Here is a 20,439-nt window from a genome sequence, read left to right as displayed (position 1 = left end):
GGAGCAGATGTTTTTTTTCTTGGTGTTTATTTGTTTTTTGTTTGATTGATTTCTTTTTGATGAAAATATCCTGGTCATTAGCTGAACGCATTGTGGCGAGCTACACCCGCAACGAACTGATGACCAGCGATGAGCTTTCTTTTTAATGCCAAACCCGCGTCCCACACACAAAACGACCACCGGGAGAGGCTTTTATTTTGACAACACTTGGCATGGACAGGAAATCAAACTCCAAAATGACCCCCCCCCCCGAGGTCACAACATGCGACGTTAGGCTAAGTCACGCTCCTACAGTCAGTCAGTCAGTGAACTTCTACTTAGTTTGAGTCGAACCCCGAAACGAACAACACATCCCAACATGAACAGAACATCTGAACACATAAAAATACAACAAAATGATGACAGTTCCCCTATGATCCTTGGCACAGAACAAAGCGGCCCATCCCCCTACGAGGCCACAGTATCTTAGACGTCATCAGATAAATATTGTTTTGTTTTTTCAGATTTCTGTCCCCCACTTGATCTAAAGGTATTTTTTATGTATATGTACAGTTAGTCAGTTTTTAAAAAAAAATTCATTTTTCTCCCCAGTCGAATTTTTTGGCAATCACACCACCCCCCCCTCTCCACAAACACACACACACGCATGCACACACACATGTCTAGGAGATATTTAGCGTTCGATATTAAGTGCTCGGCCCTGTGATGGCCTGGCAGCTTGTCCAGGGTGTCTCCCTGCCTGCTGCCCAATGACTGCTGGGATAGGCTCCAGCATCCCCGCGACCCTGAGAGCAGGATAAGCCGTTTGGCTAACGGGATGGATGGACCCCACTCTTCCAAGCTGTCCTGATCTCTGCTCCACCCCCTCTGCCCATCCGGGGAGGGCTGCAGACTACCACATGCCTCCTCATATACATGTGGAGTCGCCAGCCGCTTCTTTTCACCTGACAGGGAGGAGTTTCACCAGGGAGACGTAGCGTGTGGGAGGATCATGCTATTCCGCCCAGTTCCCCCTCCCCCCTGAACAGGCGCCCCCCCGACCGGCCAGAGGAGGTGCTAGTGCAGTGACCAGGACACATACCCACATCTGGCTTCCCAACTGCAGACACAGCCAATTGTGTCTGTAGGGACAAGCTGGAGGCAACACGAGGATTCGAACCGGCGATCCCCGCATTGGTAGGCAACGGACCAGACCGCCATGCCCCCCGGACGCCCGTCAGATCTCAAGGTATTTTTATGTTGATGTACAATGTGTCACTTTTTGACAGACATTTCTCTTTTGCTCTCAGTCTCAGTTTCTTGGCATTTCTTAGTGTGTAGTACACAGAAACACACGGGACAGTTTAGCACTCAGGTTAGACGAAGAGCTAATGTTTGGTAAACGAGATCGGTCATAACAGGTTTGAGTTTTAAATGGAATGAACAGCGTCGCCAACATTTGTTAAGTGCAGCTGGTCAAGACTACAGCCAAAAGCACACCTTATTTTAATTACACTTTTAATTAATTATGCTTATGCACACACAAGATGGCTGTCACGTGTAGCCTGCGTCCATTCGCCGCATTGTCACCCACATGAACTGTGGGGGCAGTATGAAGACTGTAACCTCTAGTTTATGTCCAGTGACATAATACTACGTGACCGATTGTGGGCAGAAACATTAGCAGAAAGCCTGTCAGACAAAAACTGCGACGAGCATGTGAATAATGCCAACCACATTGCACGTGTGTAGCGTAGCTCAAGTTAAGAACTGTGGCGAGCTAACGTGGAAGGAGTCGAGAGGCAGAGATTTCTTTTTAATGGCAACTCGCCATACACTGCACGACCCCAAGAATGCTCTTTTATTAGTACACATAACCACAACACAATAGTCCCCCCCCCCCCCCCGAGGTCACCACTGGAGATGTTAGTCTAAGTCACGGTCCTACAGTCAGTCAGTCAGTAAATGGTCGTCTACTTAGTCTGAGTCAAACACTCAAACAAACAACACACCCCCACATGAATAGAACATTTGAACACATAAATCATAAAAATTTCATCTTGGAACATTAATGCTCCCATGAGCCCTTGCTCTCCCCCAGCGCAGATCCATCGACAGTCAGCATGACCGCCTCCTCCAGCTGCTACATAACCTCTATCTGAGAGGTCAGTCATCTTCAGCAATCCTATCATCCAATACATAGTCCCTCAAATGCCCAGGATGCTGTCGCTGGTGAACAGGCCGCCTGGGGCTCACAGGAGGCGCAACTGGAAGAGAGCCACACTGATCGGTGCATGGGGTGCTGCTGTTGACCCCTTCCCCAACAACAGGCGGAGCAAGGGGGTGGTATGGGGAGAGTCTGTCCTGGTGCACTACCACCTTGAGGCCCCCAGCCGGGCATGCGCGCCTGGTACACCACCTCAGACAGCTGGCCCATGACCTTGCCGGGCCCCTGCCAGTGCCTGCAAAGCTTGGGGGAAATCCCATTCTTGCGAACGGGACAATACACCCGTACCTTGTTCCCTTGCACAAAGGTCTGCCCAAGGCACCAGGTGTCATAGGTTCCCCTCTGCCGCACTCCAGAGCCAGCCCAGGCCCAACAGGTGCATGAGTCACAGCAGTGCACATGCAGTTCCACATCTCATTGACAACCAGGCCAGTAGAACTGCCTCCTGAGGTGGTGGAGGGTCTTGGCATTCCCATAGTGTTCCGTCCCCACCAAGCCATGGACGATCTAGAGAACCTGGGGATGGAGCACACGGGGCACTAATAGCTGCAGGCGATCACTCCTTCATCCGGGAGCTTGCCACCTCCAGTATGCCAACCTGTCGTGGTGCTCGAAGTTCCCCCATTTAGAGTGGTAGGCCTTTACCTCAGACCCCGGCACTGAAACTTGTGTCCACTCAAGGAGCCACCCATCTCCAACCAGCCCCTCACCAGTGCCAGGGTCACGTCTGCTTCCTGATGTTCCCTCGGTTGCTTCGTGGTCAATGGGAATCACCTCTCCTCATTGCTGGTGGTCTGGACGGCTGCCATCGTCGGCATCATCTGGCTCCGTTCCTCATGCCCCTGGCAGTAGCAGCACTCCAATGCTGCACAGGGGCTCTGTGCCTGCTGGGTGGTGTCTACTTGGCTCGTTGGTCTTTGGGCCTGTTCTTCCCCTGACCGGACTGGAGCGCCACAGTCTTCATGCTGAGGGTGATGGTTGCCCCCGACACATTAACATGGGATCCCCAGTGGGTCAGCAAGTCCAGGCTGATGATGCATGGGTCTTGGATGTTGGTGAGCCAGAACTCGTGTGCCAGTTCCTGGTCTCCAGCCCGTACTTACAGTGACTTCTTCTCTCTCATGCCAGCCTTTTCTCCTGTCACCGTTATCAGCTGGGTGTTGGTTTGTGACCATGCCACTGAGAGTGGGGCGGTGGTGCCCGGGAGGAGGCCAGGTTGCACCAGGGAAATGGTGGACCCCATATTTCCCAGGGCCCTGCAGGGTCAACTATTGAGTTGGCAGTTTGAATACTGTCCTTTGGTATGACCTTGGTGGCTCACCAGCATGCATTGGCCTTGAAGGGGAGCTGGAGACTGGAGTGGTGGTCCCCTCACTAGGCCACTCCACTGTCATTTCCCCACCGGCCAGGTGACACTGGTTTTCGGTGCTGGGCAGTCGCGGGCTATGTGACCAGGCTTGTCACACCGGTAACAGCGGTCAGTCAGCCGGGGTGGATGTTGCCTGGATGTTGGAGGCCATCACTGAGACTGCTGTGACAGAGCCCGAACTTGGTAGACCTCTTCTGCCTCCTCCTCTTCATCATAGTCAGCCAATCTGACATGTGGTCAGAGAGCAGGGGCCTTCTGCTGAATAGGCCACGTGAAGAGTACCACCATGGCTCATTCAGCTTTGCCTCACTGAGGGATTGGGGCTTGGCAAGGCAGACATGTGGGTGCAACCGCGCCAGAATGAGCCCCTGCAGGAAGGCGTGGAGGGCCAGCTCCCCTTGGGTAGCTGTGTTGAACCATGGGTAACCATGTCGGGCGAGCAGCTGCACATCTGCGGTGAAGGTGCTCTAGCTCAGCATTTCTCAAACCTCTCCCGGCGGACCACTTGTCCTGCATGTTTTAGATCTCTCCCTGCTCCAACACAGCTGATTTAAATGATCAGTTTTGTTATTAGGCAGCTTCGGGAGCTCTTAACGAATTGATCATTTGAATCAGCTGTGTTGGAGCAGGGAGAGATCTAAAACATGCAGGACAAGTGGTCCGCCGGGAGAGGTTGGAGAAACACTGCTCTAGCTCTCTCCTTCTTGGTGGCAGTGGCTGGCAAGCTGCCCAAATCGCCTGTCCAACGCCATGGTCAGGGCCTGGAGGTCCTGCTACCCCCACTGGGGCTAGGTCGAAGAGCACCTGAAAAGCTTTTCCCTCCAACACCAAGGCCAGGTGAATGGCAGCTTCTTCATTGCTCTGTTCGTTGTGCCATGCTGCTAGTTGGACTTGTGAGAGGTATGGCTATAGCTGTGTCATCTCATTGTACTTGGGCAGCTTGGCTGGTGTTCTATGCACAGCAGCCCTCCTGGTCGCTAGGGGGCGGTTGGTGGCGGCAGGCAGCAGGCGTTCCCCTGTACGGGCCCTTCTGGCATCTAGGAGGCGGTGGGGCCGTGGCGCACTGGAGCCATCAGGGTGGGCTGGAAAACTTTTTGGCGGGCTCTGTCTTTTGCCATGCCAGGTTTTCCAAGTGCCAACGGGTCTGCTCAATGTCCCACTCCAGTCTGTGGATCTCCCTCTCCATTCTTCAGCAAAATCCCACTTCTAACACCAATGTGGCGAGCTAGCGTGGAAGAAGGAGTCGAGAGGCAGAGATCTTTTTTTAATGGCAATTCCCGTGCCCCACACACTGCACAACTCTGCGAATGCTCTTTTATTTGCACACAGAACAGAACTACAACACAATGATCCCCCCCATCTCACCACTGGAGACGTTAGTCTAAGTCATGGTCCTACAGTCAGTAAATGGTTGTCTACTTAGTCTGGGTCAAACCCCGAAACAAGCAGCACACCCCAACATGAAGAGAACATTTGAACACATAAATCATAACAATTTCATCTTGAACATTAATAGTCCCATGAGCCCGTGTGCTCCCCCAGCACAGAACTGTCGACAGTCAGAGCGACCACCTCCTCCGGTCGCTACAGTACGTATTTGGCCTAAGTGTGTGATTTTATGAGTGTATGAGTGTGTGTGGCGGGGGCTTGCCGTGGAAAGGGGGTTAGTACCATATAAACTTCTTTAACTGGCTCTAATTACTGACATCTACAACAGCTAAATGGCAATGGCATTATCATCCATGCATAAGAGGCCAATTTGGAGGAGTGTGGAAATCTTGAGAGTCTGAACAATGAAAACAACCCAACCTGGAGAAGAGTGGAGGTGAGGGGGGGGGATAACAGAAGGGGAGAAGAGAGAGGAGATGAAGTTGAGAGATGACAACAACGAACATGAGACATTTTCTAAAATTACAGAAAAAGTCTCTGAATGAACCTAAAAACAAATGTCAGTTGCTTGTCAGAACTTCTGAGAACAGCAAACTGAGATGAAGACTTTAAAACAGCGGATGTCAGCTTCATGTCGATGACAGACGGATGCCAAGGGAACAGTGAGGAAAAACGATGCCTTTCTCTTTTTAAACTGAGACATTAGAAACCCATGGACGCTGCCCCCTGCAGGTGGCCATGTTTTCCATCTGGAATGGCTGGCTTCATGGCTGGTCTGAGGTAAAGTGGGAAAGACAGTGATATGAGGTAGAGCTTCATGAAACCAGAAAGGGGTCATGAGGTCATGTGGTGTGAAATATGGCGTTTCTACAAACTAGTGAGGGAACAATCAGCAATCTTCAGCTGGTTGATGGATTCACATCCCTGCGACTTATTTGCAGTCTGCTGCAATTCCCACCAACATTACTGACCAGATTCAAACTGGTCCCTGCTGCTCTTCTGAAACTTCAACACTTTAGACAGATGCATTCTATTCTATCCTATTCTATTTTATTCTTAATGAAAAACTGAAATGATTGCATTTCAGTTTTCTAGCCCAAGGAGACAAGCGGCCTTACATCAAAACAATTGCATCACATTATGGATGGCCCTAGTGGGAAATGGACCCCTGGGTTTGACAGTATTGCAGCCATGCTCAAAGAACATGCTGTCATAACACCAGATGCTCTACCAACTGAACTACACAAGACTATTCTTCTTTTCTATTCTATTCTATTCAGTTCTATTCTATTCAAGCTGTTCATTAGTTCACCTTCTTTTCCTTCTGAACCCGCTGACTTTACTCTGTCAGCTCCGGCTCTTTGTTTCCACTGGGAGGTTTCTGAAACGTAAACATCCCCCATGGCCAAGTGGAATGCAGAGAGAGCGAGAGAGAGAGAGAGAGAGAGAGAGAGAGAGAGAGAGAGAGAGAGAGAGAGAGAGAGAGAGAGAGACAGAGAGAGAGAGAGAGACAGAGAGAACAACAACATTGTGCAATGCCTCTGGAATGCCAACAGCTGGCACTACCGCTCACAGCTGGGGTTGGCGAGTAACTTGCATGGATTGGGAGAGGAGGAGGAAGGTTGGCAGGTTTAGTTCAGGTACAGTTTGATGCTCACGGTTTGTGTATAAACTGTTCCTTTGAGAACATGTACAGGATGTTGTAGACCACTGACCACACACCCACACACACAGCAATTAATCGAGAGTTTGTCCAAGATGTACTTTGGATACTGAGCTGTTAACCCCTTCTAATAATTCCTTCCTGTTGGCAGTAAATACATGCAGTTGTGTTTCAGGTTTAAGGGAAACCAAGAGGGAAAACTTCCACCTAGTTAAAAAAAAACTGACGTCTTTCTTCAGGAGGATTTCCACTGCATTCTAGAAACAGACAAATTTTAAACCCGCCGTGAAGATTAATCCCCCCACTCAACATGAATCTGCCTATTGAGCTCCGGATACTACTGGTAGGTGAAGAATGAGCTCTTGTGTATACTTTGGGGGTGCAAAGAGAATTGCTAACATTTGTATTGCTTGTAAAAAAAAAAAGGGACACAAACCCTAAAACATACCTCAACTTAATTTTAACACATATTAGACTACTATTTGTACATATTACATTATACTAGTGCATTACATGATACCCTGTAGTTTTACTTTAATTATCTATTTGAGATCAAATGGTTCAGTGTCCCTGATCGTAGACTGTAGTGCTTTGGAATGTATGATTTTTTTGTTCGAGCACCATCTTTTTAAATGAGATGGAATTAGATTAATGTATTAGATTGATCTACAGGGGTTTCCCCTGGGAGTGTATAAGAGTTGATGTGTGTTTTTGCTAAAGTCATAGCAGCACATTGTAGCCTCTCAGTGATTTCCACAGAGAATTACACAATGACAGCAGATACCTCCAAAATTCAATAAGGAACATGAGGGAGATAGAGCCAGGGGTGAATTGATTTGAACAGTCAGTGGAATCCCACAGGGCAGTATTCCCGGACATCTATGTTTTTAATCCAGTGAGATGTCTATCAACACGGCCACAGTCAATTAATTGAATTTTCCTAAAAACAGAAAAAAACCCCACCATTATGGAGAGTATATCTCTAGTGTGTGTGTGTGTGTGCTGTCAGGAAGGTGATTTATTGGCCTTGTTTAATATAGGATCACTCAACGAAGCCCCAGTGGGATTGGGCACTTTGGGTATCCAGTAACCTCATGGTGTTCCCTGTATGCAGAGGAGGCGGTCAGCCTTTTGCATAGCCATCACTTGCGTCAACCATCACTCAAACTTGACACTAACCACCGGCCATTTAGGACGGTAATTAACTCAGACACGTCAATAAACATCATGGCGTACACCATCAGATCAGAGTGGCTTTATTTTAACAGGAGCTGTTGACACGAGGAGCTGTGCCACAGCCTCGTTAAACATGTTACATATATTTGTTAAATGATGCGCACATGGATGTACTGTGAATTCCTTAAAAGACACATTTACATGTATGTTACTCAGCTCAGCAAAAGATAAAACTGAGAATGAAGAGGAAAACTGGGTCAGGCTAAAAATCTGCTTTCTCAGGACCAAACACACCCAACAGATGCTGATGCATTCTGACAACTTGCGTGTAAGTTTGCCTTGCCATCACTCTGCTGAGCAATATGACATTTAAATCCTACTCTCTCTGAGCGTGTGTGTGTGTGTGTGTGTGTGGAGGGGGGGGTAAACTAATTGCAGTGGCAGGGTGTGTGTCACTTGTCCTCCCATCACCCACAAGGAGTGTAAAAGAGGCAAAGCAGCAGGATACAAATTCAAACACACACACGCACACACACACGCACACACACACGCACACACACACACACACACACACACACACGTTCAAAGGTCAAAACAACAACAACCAAAAAAAAAATGAAAGTTAAAAGTTAAAATTGCTCAGAACCATAACACAGCTGGCTCAGAATATTGTGAATTCCTGCTGGTTTTGTTCATCTTGGTCTGTGCCTAATCTAAAAGACAATCTTCTTGTTCAGGGTTTTGTGCTGATTTGGTACCAGATACTATAAGTGATTAAAACTCAAAACAAATATGAGCGTTCAGTCAAATGGTGTTGCTGTTGCTTCTTAAATTTCAAAGCCATTTCAGTGCATTGACATGTAAATGTCTCTCTTACTTTTTTTAATGGTCTTTTACAATCGTCACCAACAGCCCCTAGCAAGAGCACAATGATCACATCATATCTGTTTTAGCTGCTAAGTATAGTGAGCATTAAAGTACCAGTTTGGTGCAAAATTGTTTTGCAAAAATGAAAGATTTAACTGTGGAAATTGTTTGACTGTTTGCAAACTACAATGAGCATGGTTCATTGTACCTTTATGGGAAAAAATGACTTCTTCTGTAGGGTTTACTCAACATGCTAACATCCATCCATCCATCCATTATCCAAACCACTTATCCTGCTCTCAGGGTTGTGGGACGCCAGAGCCTATCCCAGCAGTCATTGGGCGGCAGGAGGGGAGACACCCTGGACAGGCCATCACAGGGCACACACACACCTAGGGACATTTAGTATGGCTGACTCACCTGACCTACATGTCTTAGGACTGTGGGAGGAAACCCCACGCAGACACAGGGAGGACATGGAAACTCCACACAGAGGACGACCCCCAAGGTTGGACTACCCCGGGGTTCGAACCCAGGACCGTCTTGCAGTGAGGCGACTGCGCTAACCACTAAACCACCAAGCTGCTACATGTTAACGTCGAAAACTAATGGTTAAAGGCCTAACCCGTTATTTGACCATATCCGCCAAATGACTACTGGGATAGGTTCTGGCATCCCCACGACCTTGAGAGCAGGATAAGCGGTTTGGCTAATGGATGGATGGATGGAATGGATGGAGTTATAGATGTAAAATAAGTATTGTGTCTTTTTCATCATATGGTAATAGAAAATATGGGTCTGTTTGACTCCAGTCTTTACAACCATCAGAGATGTGAACAAACCTTTTACAGCATCGTAAACATTAGAGACTCATTTGTTGTTTACCGTTAGTCCTTGTATTAAGAGACCTGTCACTCAGTCTGGGAGTGACAGCAGCTCCCTGACCTGTGGTTTGTAGTTCGGCAGCAGGGCGACCCTTTGGTTCATATTGGGATTCAGGGTTGCAGCTTTAACTGCCACGCCACTGAATTGAGCTCCAAAGTTTGAATTAATATTTCAACATACAACTGAATACTCCACCAGCGTTTACTACGGGGTCAGGAAGTTCACACAGGTGAGTCAGGTGACTGACTAGTTTACTACGGGGTCAGGAAGTTCACACAGGTGAGTAGGTGACTGACTAGTCTACTACGAGGTCAAGAAGTTCACCCAGGTGAGTCAGGTGACTGACTAGTTTACTACAGGGTCAGGAAGTTCACACAGGTGAGTCAGGTGACTGACTAGTTTACTACGGGTCAGGAAGTTCACACAGGTGAGTCAGGTGACTGACTAGTTTACTACGGGTCAGGAAGTTCACACAGGTGAGTCAGGTGACTGACTCACCTGTGTGCCAGCAAACAGCAAACATCCTGTAGGAGTGAGTTCTGAAAATAACCTCCACCTGAACCACCTTATTAACCTCTAATTTAACGTTTAACTTTCCAACTGTTGCCCATTTGCCGACCTGAAAACCAGAAAACAGCTCACCAGAAAACAGCCACAGTATCTACCAGACATTTCTATCGATCAGTTCTACTGTAAAGTAAAGGATTTCTTCTAAAACCACGCTGTCAGACTGAACTGATAGTCAAAGAAGAGGAATTCACTTTTTTATCTTTTTCATACATAATACATCCCTTTTCCCCCATCTCGGACTTATTATTTCCTGACGTTGGGACATAGAAATAATGCAGTACAAAGCCCCCAGCCCCCCCCCCAACACACACACACACACACACACACACACACAGTCACCCTCCCAACTGGCCTACAGTCCCTGATATGCCCAGTGAGATTTCTTGGAGTGACAGATGGGCTGTGGGCAAGGAGGGGATGATTTCGTAAACACCCACTTACAGTAGAACACGCACACAGACACACACACACACCTAAAAGTGTGCACATCCGTACGCACACACTAATGTACATGTATAAATATTCAAGAACCTTTAGATATTCTCTCTCACACACACACACACACACACACACACAGTCCCTATCCCAATGCATTGACACACATGGGTCTCTTCTCCTCTCAGCTCGTGTATAGTTCCTGTCGAGCAGCTCCCCGGGGCCGGCGAGTGTGTGCGTGCGGGGGGGGGGGGGGGGTATGGGGCTCTATGCCCAGCCAACATGGCTGTGAGCGGAACATGACCTGTCTGACTTTCAAAATCTGTTTGCTCCTCTTGCCAAGACCGTCACCACGAGGCAGACGGCGGCAGCAGCAGCAGGCCTGCAACACGGCCACCAAGCAAACCAAGATGGCAGACTCTTCTCTCCTCTCCTCTTCTTTTATATGAAAGCACGCATGTAAGGAAATGCACGAATCCGTGCATAGAAAAAACGCGCAACACCTGCACAATTTCTCATTTGCAAAATACATGTTTCTGGATTTAGTGAAATAAACCCCGTGTAGGTGTGTGCGGGGTTATAACTTACTCTATTTGAACGGGATGAAGGTATTTTTCCACCATGTGTGACTGAACATGTGGGCGAGACGTTCTGCACGGCACCAACATTCACTCATCTGTCAGTGTCGGATTTGGGATGTTTTTTTTCTTCCCTCTTTGCCAATTCATCCAAGAGAGCAGACAGCAGAGACACGGAGGTGGAAGGAGCACAACCCTTAATTTACATTTCACTTGTGTGGTTACTGAATCATTAGACAGGCATGTGACTTATTATTACTATTATGATTATGATGATGATTATTATTATTATGAGCCGGCAGACAGACTTGTACCCCGCAGCATCTCCGATAAGAGGTCGGGAGTTCGTGGTGAAATCTCATTCTATCTCTCATCTTGTGTGTCTGATGGAGACGTGCACGCACACACACACACACACATACACACACGCACACTAATGAGGGAGGGGGTCTGTTGTTTGCAGTGCATAAGCAGAGAGGAGAAAGTTGACAACTGCAAACACGATTATCTCTAATCTTGCAAAACCACACAACCATCATGCATAATCATAGCTAAGCGTGTGTGTGTGTGTGTGTGAGAGAGAGGACCGAAAAACATGCCCAACAACACCAGAGGGCTGCTGGCATTACCTCAACATCTGGGCTCCCTTGCCCCACCCGTGGACGAGTGTGTCTCACGCATTGATCTCCACAGCCACATGAAGTGGCACCAGCGTCAATGGGGCTGAACCTCCCCCCCGCCCCACCACCACCACCACCACCACCGTCTCCCGGAGAAAGCGTCATCATCGGAGACAATGGACAGCTAAGAGTGTATGTGGTTTTCAGCGTATTTTCTTTAGTGACTGATTGTTAGGCTGTTGGATAGGGATGTCATGTGTGTGTGTGTGTGTGTGCTTGTGTGAGACTACTGAAATGACGTGCATGCGAAAGCGTGCATGGTGAGTGTGACTATGTGCCTCGAAACCAAGCCGGTAATTGCCTCAGTGAAAACAAAAGCCTAGGAGAGAGAGCAAGAGAGAGAGTGAGAGCAAGAGAGAGAGCAGAGAGAGAGAGGAGAGACAGAAAGTGAGCGTGAGAGAGAGTGAGAGCAAGAGAGAGAGCAGAGAGAGAGCAAGAGAGAGAGAGAGAGAGAGCAAGAGAGTGAGAGCAAGAGAGAGAGCAGAGAGAGAGAGGAGAGACAGAAAGTGAGCGTGAGAGAGAGTGCAAGAGCGAGAGAGAGCAAGAGAGAGAGAGAGCAAGAGAGAGAGAGAGCAAGAGAGAGAGAGAGAGAGAGAGAGAGAGAGAGAGAGAGAGAGAGAGAGAGAGAGGAGAGACAGAAAATGAGCGCAAGAGAGAGAGTGAGAGAGAGCGCAAGAGAGAGAGAGAGAGCGAGAGGAGAGAGAGCAAGAGAGGAGAGAGCAGTGAACAGATGATGGTGGAGAGGATGAGGGAGCGCATGAGATGGGAGGAGCAGGTTTTGGGGATGAGGAGGCCTCTAAGTGCAGGAATGCAGGAACACTCCTCGTTAAAGTAATTATCTTTTCAGGAGACGAAAACAGGATTAAACAGGAATAGGTCTGAAACACTCTGCTCTCCTCCGGCTGGACCCACTCATCTGCTGTCCCTGCACCCACACCTGCAGGACGGAGCCAGGGATGCACCCACACCTGCAGGACAGAGAGAGGGATGCACCCACACCTGCAGGATGGAGGGAGGGATGTGCAGACCTGCACGGCCACACGTCCACTTTACGTGCATACAAACACACAACCACATATGTGCATACAAACACACAACCACATATGATGCTCTGATACCCTGTTCTTATTGTTTTGTGTGACCATATGTTCTTGCACATTTGGACGCATATACTGTATGTTTGTAAGTAAATGTGTGTGTGTGTGTGTGTGTGTGTGTGTGTGTGTGTGTGTGTGTGAGAAATGGGGGCGGTGTTTACAATGAGATCAAGAGAATGCTTGGCAGAACGTCAGCCTTGTAAAGCCCCAGGATTCCAAATGGAAAACACAAAACACTCACACACTCTCTCTCTCTCTCTCTCTCTCACACACACACACACATACACACACACCACAGGGAAAACACACAAACATGCATATATGAACACCTACACACATACCCACGCCCTACAGAGAAAACAAACATAAATCATGATTGACTTCAGTAGACACTAAGGAAACCACGCAGACACACACACACACACACACACACACACACACACACACACACACCGGGCATACACAGAGCCGTGCAGCAGTCATGGTCCCAGCAATGTTTCAGGGTGCAGGGCATCATGGATCTCTACCTGGGAGGGGTTTGTGTTTGTGTGCTTTTTAGTTCAACCTGAACATCCCTGCAGCTCTCTGTCTTTCCCCGTCTCCTCTCCTCCTCTCTCTTCCAGTAAGTAAACGTGTGTGTGCGTCTCCTCTCCTCTTCTCCTCCTCTCTCTTCCAGTAAGTAAACGCCTGTGTGTGCGTCTGTGTGTTCCTACACTGGACTTCAGCAGGAGGGAGCGGAAAACCCACACTGCTTCGTTTGTTTCCATTGTGTCAGATGTGGTTTACTTGTTATCAGCCCAGTATCTAATGCATTTGTAACACACACACACACACACACACACACACACACACACACACACACACACACACACACAAGCATGCATTATCAGCCCAGTATCTAATGCATTTGTAACACACACACACACACACACACACACACACACACACACACACACACACACACACACACACACACACACACACAAGCATGCATTATCAGCCCAGTATCTAATGCATTTCTAACACACAAACACACACACTCTCTCTCTTCTCTCTCTCTCTCACACACACACACACACACACACACACATACTCTCAAGCATGCAAACACACACACACTCACACTCTCAAGCATGCAAACACACACACACACAAACACACACACACACTCACACTCTCAAGCATGCAAACACACACACACAAACACACACTCACACTCTCAAGCATGCAAACACACACAAACACACACACACTCACACTCTCAAGCATGCAAACACACACACACACACACAAACACACACATACACTCTCTCAAGCATGCAAACACACACACATACTCAAGCATGCAAGCACACACACACACACACACACACAAACACACACTCTCTCAAGCATGCAAACACACACACACACACACACACACACACACACACACACACACACACACACACAGACACACACCCCTCAGTGAGCATGAGACCAGACAGACGTCAGTGTGTGCAGGTGGCCCAGCGGCTCCATCATCATCATCATCATTATCATCCGGAGCGGAGACTTTAAAGCTGCACTATGACATTCTTACAATAAACGAAGTGTTCTTGAGGTTACACTGCGCAAGCTGCCCCCGCTGCAGATTCAGTACCAATTACCCGGCTGCTTTACTGCCTCCAGCGGTCTGGGGGGACCAGCTGGGGTGCATTCGTAAATTCAAAGCATTTATTGTGTTGCTGTTCATACATCGTTGTGAGTATTCAGGGCGTCAACAATACACACTCCGGCTGAGGAGACGGTTTGTCCGAGCATCATCTTCCTCTTCTTCTTTCGGCTTGTTCCCCGTTTCCCAGGGGGCGCCACAGCCGATTTCATCATTTCCATCGGTACCCTGTGAGGGCACCGATGGCGTTCGTCGTTAACCCGGGCTTTGACCGATCTGGTATGGTCTTGTCAATCCGCATACTGATGTGGCAAAATTTTTACACCGAATGTCCTTCCTGACACAACCACTAAGCCTACGGACGGGGGCACAGGTAAAACGCTGGACGCCATCCCAGTATTCACGGACTCGCACCCATGCCTGTCGCCTAACAACAACATGTTTGTCCGAGCATCTTAACTTTTCAAAAATGGCTGAAGACAGATTATGTTAAAATGCCATGGTTGGGTCCGCGGTGGCGTAGCGGTCTAAGCATCGGCTTGGTGTCGATGCAGTTGCCCACTGGGGACTGGGGTTCGCGCCCCGGTCTCGTCAGATCCGACTATGGCCGGACTCGGTGAAGCAGCAATCATTGGCAACGCTGTCTTCGGGAGGGGGGCGGAGTCGGCTTGTGTTCGTCATGTGAATGCGTCTCTGTGTGTGTCGGAAAAACAGTGGTTCGGCTTGGATTCGCCTTGTCACGAAAGTGGCGAGGCGTCTCCTTCGAGACTGCCGGCCGGAGAGATGCAGTTGGCGAACGCATGCAATACGAGGGTGGGTGTTTGAATTAAAATAGGGATCAATTGGCCACTAAATTGGGAGAAAAAAGGGAAAAATCAGAAATAAATTAAAAAAAAAAAATGCCATGGTTGTGGCTTATTCAGTGATCGATGAGCGGACGGACAAACGCACCCTTGGTCTTCTCACATGTCAAGTGTGTGTGTCTGGTGCTGTGATAGTGTCAGTAGCTAACACACACTAAGCTGGGCAGCAAACTCCATATGAAAGAAAAACGTTTCGATAAAGAAACACCAGTGACTGTGTCCCTGAAATACTGATGTCAGTATATTCCATACGAACCCCCCCCCCCTTTCCCCCAAGTTGTATTCGGCCAGTTACCCCACTCTTCCAAGCCGCCCCGGTCGCTGCTCCACCCCCTCTGCCCATCCGGGGAGGGCTGCAGACTACCACATGTCTCCTCAGATACATGTGGAGTTGCCAGCCGCTTCTTCGACAGTGAGAGGTTTCGCCAGGGGGACGTAGCACGTTGGAGGATCACGTTATCCCCCCCAGTTCCCCCCCCCCCGAACAGGTGCCCCGACCGACCAGAGGAGGCGCTAGTGCAGCGAACAGGACACATACCCCTATCCAGCTTCCCACCCGCAGACACGGCTAATTGTGTCTGTAGGGATGCCTGACCAAGCCGGAGGTAACATACGCTACCCGGATGCCCCTATATCAAGGGTGCCCAACTCCAGGCCTCGAAGGCCGCAGTGTCTGCGGGTATTCGTTCCAACCATGCACTACACCACCTGATTTAACTAATTAGCTCACCTGTTGGACCAAGGAGGGAAAGGAATTAGTTAAATCAGGTGGTGTAGTGCATGGTTGCAACGAATACCCGCAGACACTGCGGCCCTCGAGGCCTGGAGTTGGGTACCCCTGCCCTCTACCAACTCTTTGTTGAGCATTATGTAAATATGAGCCACCAGGGGGCACTGAATGAGTACGAGGCAGCTATAATACCAGAGCCGGCTATGGTGCGCAACACCAAAACAGAACAACATGGTGGTGGTGAAACAAGCATGAACGCTGGAGGCATATTTAGCTCTGTGTTTCCATCTTTACCGTATTAATTTTGCTGTGATGATGTCACTCGTCTGACTAAAGTGAGGAAATCAACCGGAGAAACAAAGCTGAACTCTGCCCCCATCAATCAACCATGAAGCCACCAATTATGTGATATCAGCTGCAGACGAATGGAGGTCTACGAACTGTTGGCTGTTCACGCACACCGCACTATGCTAACGGCCAACACACCGCCTTGTTCTGTCTGTCTTTTGCTCAAAATGTTCTGCTCCATTTTGCAGTAAACTACTTTCTTAAGGAAGGAAGAACTCTAACGGGTCTTTGGTCATTCTGAATAGGTTAATACAAGGCAGCAGACAAAATGAACGAGGTTTTTGGCATCATGTCTTAGTTACTGTACATCACTGCAGGGGTACCGCTTGCAACCAATAAGCGGCGCCACTGTGCCAAACTCGCAGCGTGTAACTTTAACATTGCGCTCTGTCTCCACATTTACATCATGGGCGTCTTCTGAGACTCGAGGACTCGACAAGGAACAATCACGATTATCAAACGACGGGTTCACATGTCATCGGCCCAGCATACTGCAGTTCCAGCACTTCCACGCATTCAGAATCACAGATGGTTTTCCATCTCCCTCCTCCCTCTCTCACCTGGCTCGGTGCAGTTTTTGGACTCGGGTTCGGAGAGGAGGTCCAACTCGTCGTAGGTGTCTTGTAGGAGGCGGCGGCTCTCCCATGCCGCCTCGTCCTTCTCCACTGCCAAGGAGCTGGACACGTCGTAACCTGATGCAGAGAAAGACAAAACAAAAACAGGACAGCATAGACAGACAGACAGAGAGACAGACAGACAGACAAAGAAAGATAATTAAAGTGGTTGTTATACTTCCAATGGAAAACACCACATTTTCACGATAGTTCACATATTTATGTGAGTTCAATATACTCAACCAAGTCTCGTCTCGGTGGCCCCATTCTGTTCAATGGCCCGAATGAAACCGGATATTTCACAGCAAGTTGACACCAAATAAAATAATGTATCAACAGTCACGAAATGCCTTAAATCACTAAAAAATAATCTTATTGATGCCAACAGAACAGTCCAGCTTGTCTCTCGTCCAGCATTTAATAGTAGTTTTGATTCTCACGGTTTGTGGATAAACTTTTCCTTTGAGAACATGTACAGGATGCTGTAGACCAACTGACTATACGCAAACGCGTGCACACACACACACACATATACATGCGCACGCTTCAGCCTACACTTCCTCATTTCTTGCTGTAGAAACGAGGAAGATGAGGTGTAGGACTTGTGACATCACTGGTTGTGGTTTCCTGCAGTGGGGTGTGCACATCTTACAGCCGACTGTTCTGACTTACTCATCTGGGTCACGGCATCTTAAAGCCCCCCCCCAACATCTCATCTCCCATCATGCAACAGGCTCCTACTTGAGATGACGAGAGGAGGATGCCTGGGCTTCTATAAATAACGGTGGTCTGGCTAACGCTATATTTATCCACACACAGAAACATGAAATGATTCAGAACATTTTGCAAGGTGATGCAAACTGTGATTTTAGTGGCTTGGCTGGCAGCGAGCCAGAACGGGATTTTTGTTTGGGGGGGGGGGGGTTGGATGTTAGTCAGGAGGCTTGAGGCTGTATTACCACAGATATCTGCTTCATGATGGGGAGATTATCCTGATCAAGCCCACACTTGTTCTCTGTCAAATCATATGCACCGCGTTTAAAAATATAGGAAAAAATGCTGAACAGTGTCTGCGCTTTGGGACAGTTTAGTCAACTGAAGAGTTCAATAATATATACATTTTTACTCAAATTCTCTGTGTATGAACACGTGACAGTTAAAGTGGTTATCTGTAATTTTCCATATTAAAAAGCCATATTTAATAATCTTTTTATTGGCATTTGTGTAGCAATAGCCATTAAATATAATAGTGTTCTGTAATTGCTCCTCTATATGTTATTTTTTGAGTCTGCCACAAGAGGAGGAGGACGAGGATGAGAAGAAGATGAAGGAGAAGAAGAAGAAGATGAAGGACTTGCATGTTGAATGCAGTTCTAAGGGGCAAGGGATGGATGCTAAAATACAAAGCTAAAGATTATCCAACGTTTAATTAAATGTTTGATATATTGTATGGACAGATATATTGTTCAATGTTGCCATTTCAGATTACATTGTTGATCAGTCTTCTTTCTCCAAAATGCACACACACACTACTGCTGCATAATCTTGCCAGTGTTGAACCAAAATCTGCGACTGTTGGAAAATCTGACCTGCACGTGAACCCTTTCTGCACATTTAGTAGGACTGACCATGTTTATTTTGAATGCAAAATGGATTCGCTGTATGAAAACAAACTATTTTAACCACCAGATGATGCCAAACACACCAGAACTAAAGAAATTAAGGCTAACTAATGAGTGTTGAAAAATGAGCAACACTCGCTCAACTCGAGAAGGAAATCTTTTAAAATGGCATGGAATAAAGATTAAAAGTTCAAATGAAATGGATTCCCTTTAATCAGTAACTGTTCTGATATTCTCCACATGCACATTTAAAGCAAATGAGAATTATTTGGTGTTATAGTGAGTAAACAAGCCCTGAATGCAGAAACATCAAAAATCACATCTAGTTAGAAAAAAGTTCTTCAGAGGGGCAAATTAACACCGAGCAAGATTTTATGACTTTTTCTTGCCAGCTAAAGTCCATACTGCTGTTTGATTATAAAGAAAAAATACATACCTACTAATATGCAGTGCTTGATGGCATTTTACACATGGGTATGACTGTGCCTCTGGGATGTCATGGCAGACAGATATTTTACAGACCTTTTGTTAACCTCCAATGCCTCCCTGAGTTCAATTTAAACCCCTCGGTAGGCCGATTGTGTAAAGCCTGCGTCATATATTATCCAATGAACTCAAAAATACACATTTCAACTACTTTTCTAACGCTTTTTTAAAATAATTTTTTTTGGTATTTTTATATCTTTATTAGACAGTCACAGTGGAGGCAGACAGGAAATGGGGGGAGAGAGAGAGGGGGTAAAACATGCAACAAAGGTCACCGGCTGGATTCAAACTGCCGATGGTTGCAACCATGTGGCCCTGTGGTATGTCCTCTAACCATGTGACTACGGAGGTGCCCCCCACAGGTAATTCTTTTGTGGCAGGACTGTTGCCAGTTGGAGGGTTCGGGATGGGGAGGCAGACACAAGTTAGGTGGGGAACAAAGCCTTTTATTTACAGTGTCTCTATTTACAAAGTCTTTCACTCGCATGGGCGTGCACTCAGGTGCTGGAGCCATTTCTGCCCTGCTCTCTCACTCTCTGCTCCAGAGCGGTGTCTGGCTCTCTCTCTCCCTCTGTCTCTTGTGTTGTGTCTGCCTGTGTTCATGTTCGTGTCCGTGTCAGTCAGCCCAGGACCCAGCTTCACTGCAGTATATAAAGCACAGATTGTTAATTTGGCACACCTGAGGCCTATTACGTCTGCTCTCCTGTGAGCCATGCTCGCTCTCTTCGCTTGCAGCCGAAGTTAAACCTCACCCCACTTCCACATACACCCACCGCCAGACTTAGGCGGGGGCAACATCCGTCTGACAGCTAACTTCCCCCCACCCGAGGAAGAGAGGAAGTCGGCCACAACCATCTGCATCCACAGCCTATGACTCACCTTGAACATAAAAGGCTGTAAGGCCAGATATCAACGGGTGATCCACACATTGGTATCCCTCATGCGGTGGAGCCAATAGAGTGGGGCATGGTCCAAACAGAGGGTGAATGAGTGCTCCAGAAGGTAGAAACGGAAGGTGCTGACCACCCATCTAGTGGCTAAACACCCCTTTCTCTGTGGTGCTGTTTTTCTGTTCCCTCTCTGCCAACTTACAGCTAATGTACTGCACCAGGCGATCGACTCCCTCCACCTTCTGGGAAAAAATGGCCTGGCTCTGGAAATCCAGCAACTGGCAGACTCAGGTGACACCAGAGGCTTTTTCAGCGCT

The 20,439-nt window shown here is 47.8% G+C and overlaps 1 protein-coding gene across 1 annotated transcript in view; it reads right to left on the bottom strand.

The window, feature by feature from the left end:
- slc24a3 (solute carrier family 24 member 3) overlaps window positions 1–20,439 on the bottom strand; it is a 109,241-nt gene that overhangs the window by 51,975 nt on the left and 36,827 nt on the right. Inside the window, exon 2 of the mRNA XM_056291875.1 lies at window positions 17,071–17,202. Within this exon, the coding sequence (XP_056147850.1) occupies window positions 17,071–17,202 (132 nt within the window). The remainder of the gene's footprint in view (window positions 1–17,070; window positions 17,203–20,439) is intronic.

Source organism: Lampris incognitus, chromosome 13, assembly GCF_029633865.1.
Source record: "Lampris incognitus isolate fLamInc1 chromosome 13, fLamInc1.hap2, whole genome shotgun sequence".
NCBI classification, from domain to species: Eukaryota; Metazoa; Chordata; class Actinopteri; order Lampriformes; family Lampridae; genus Lampris; species Lampris incognitus.
This window is presented reverse-complemented; position numbering and strand designations above follow the sequence as displayed.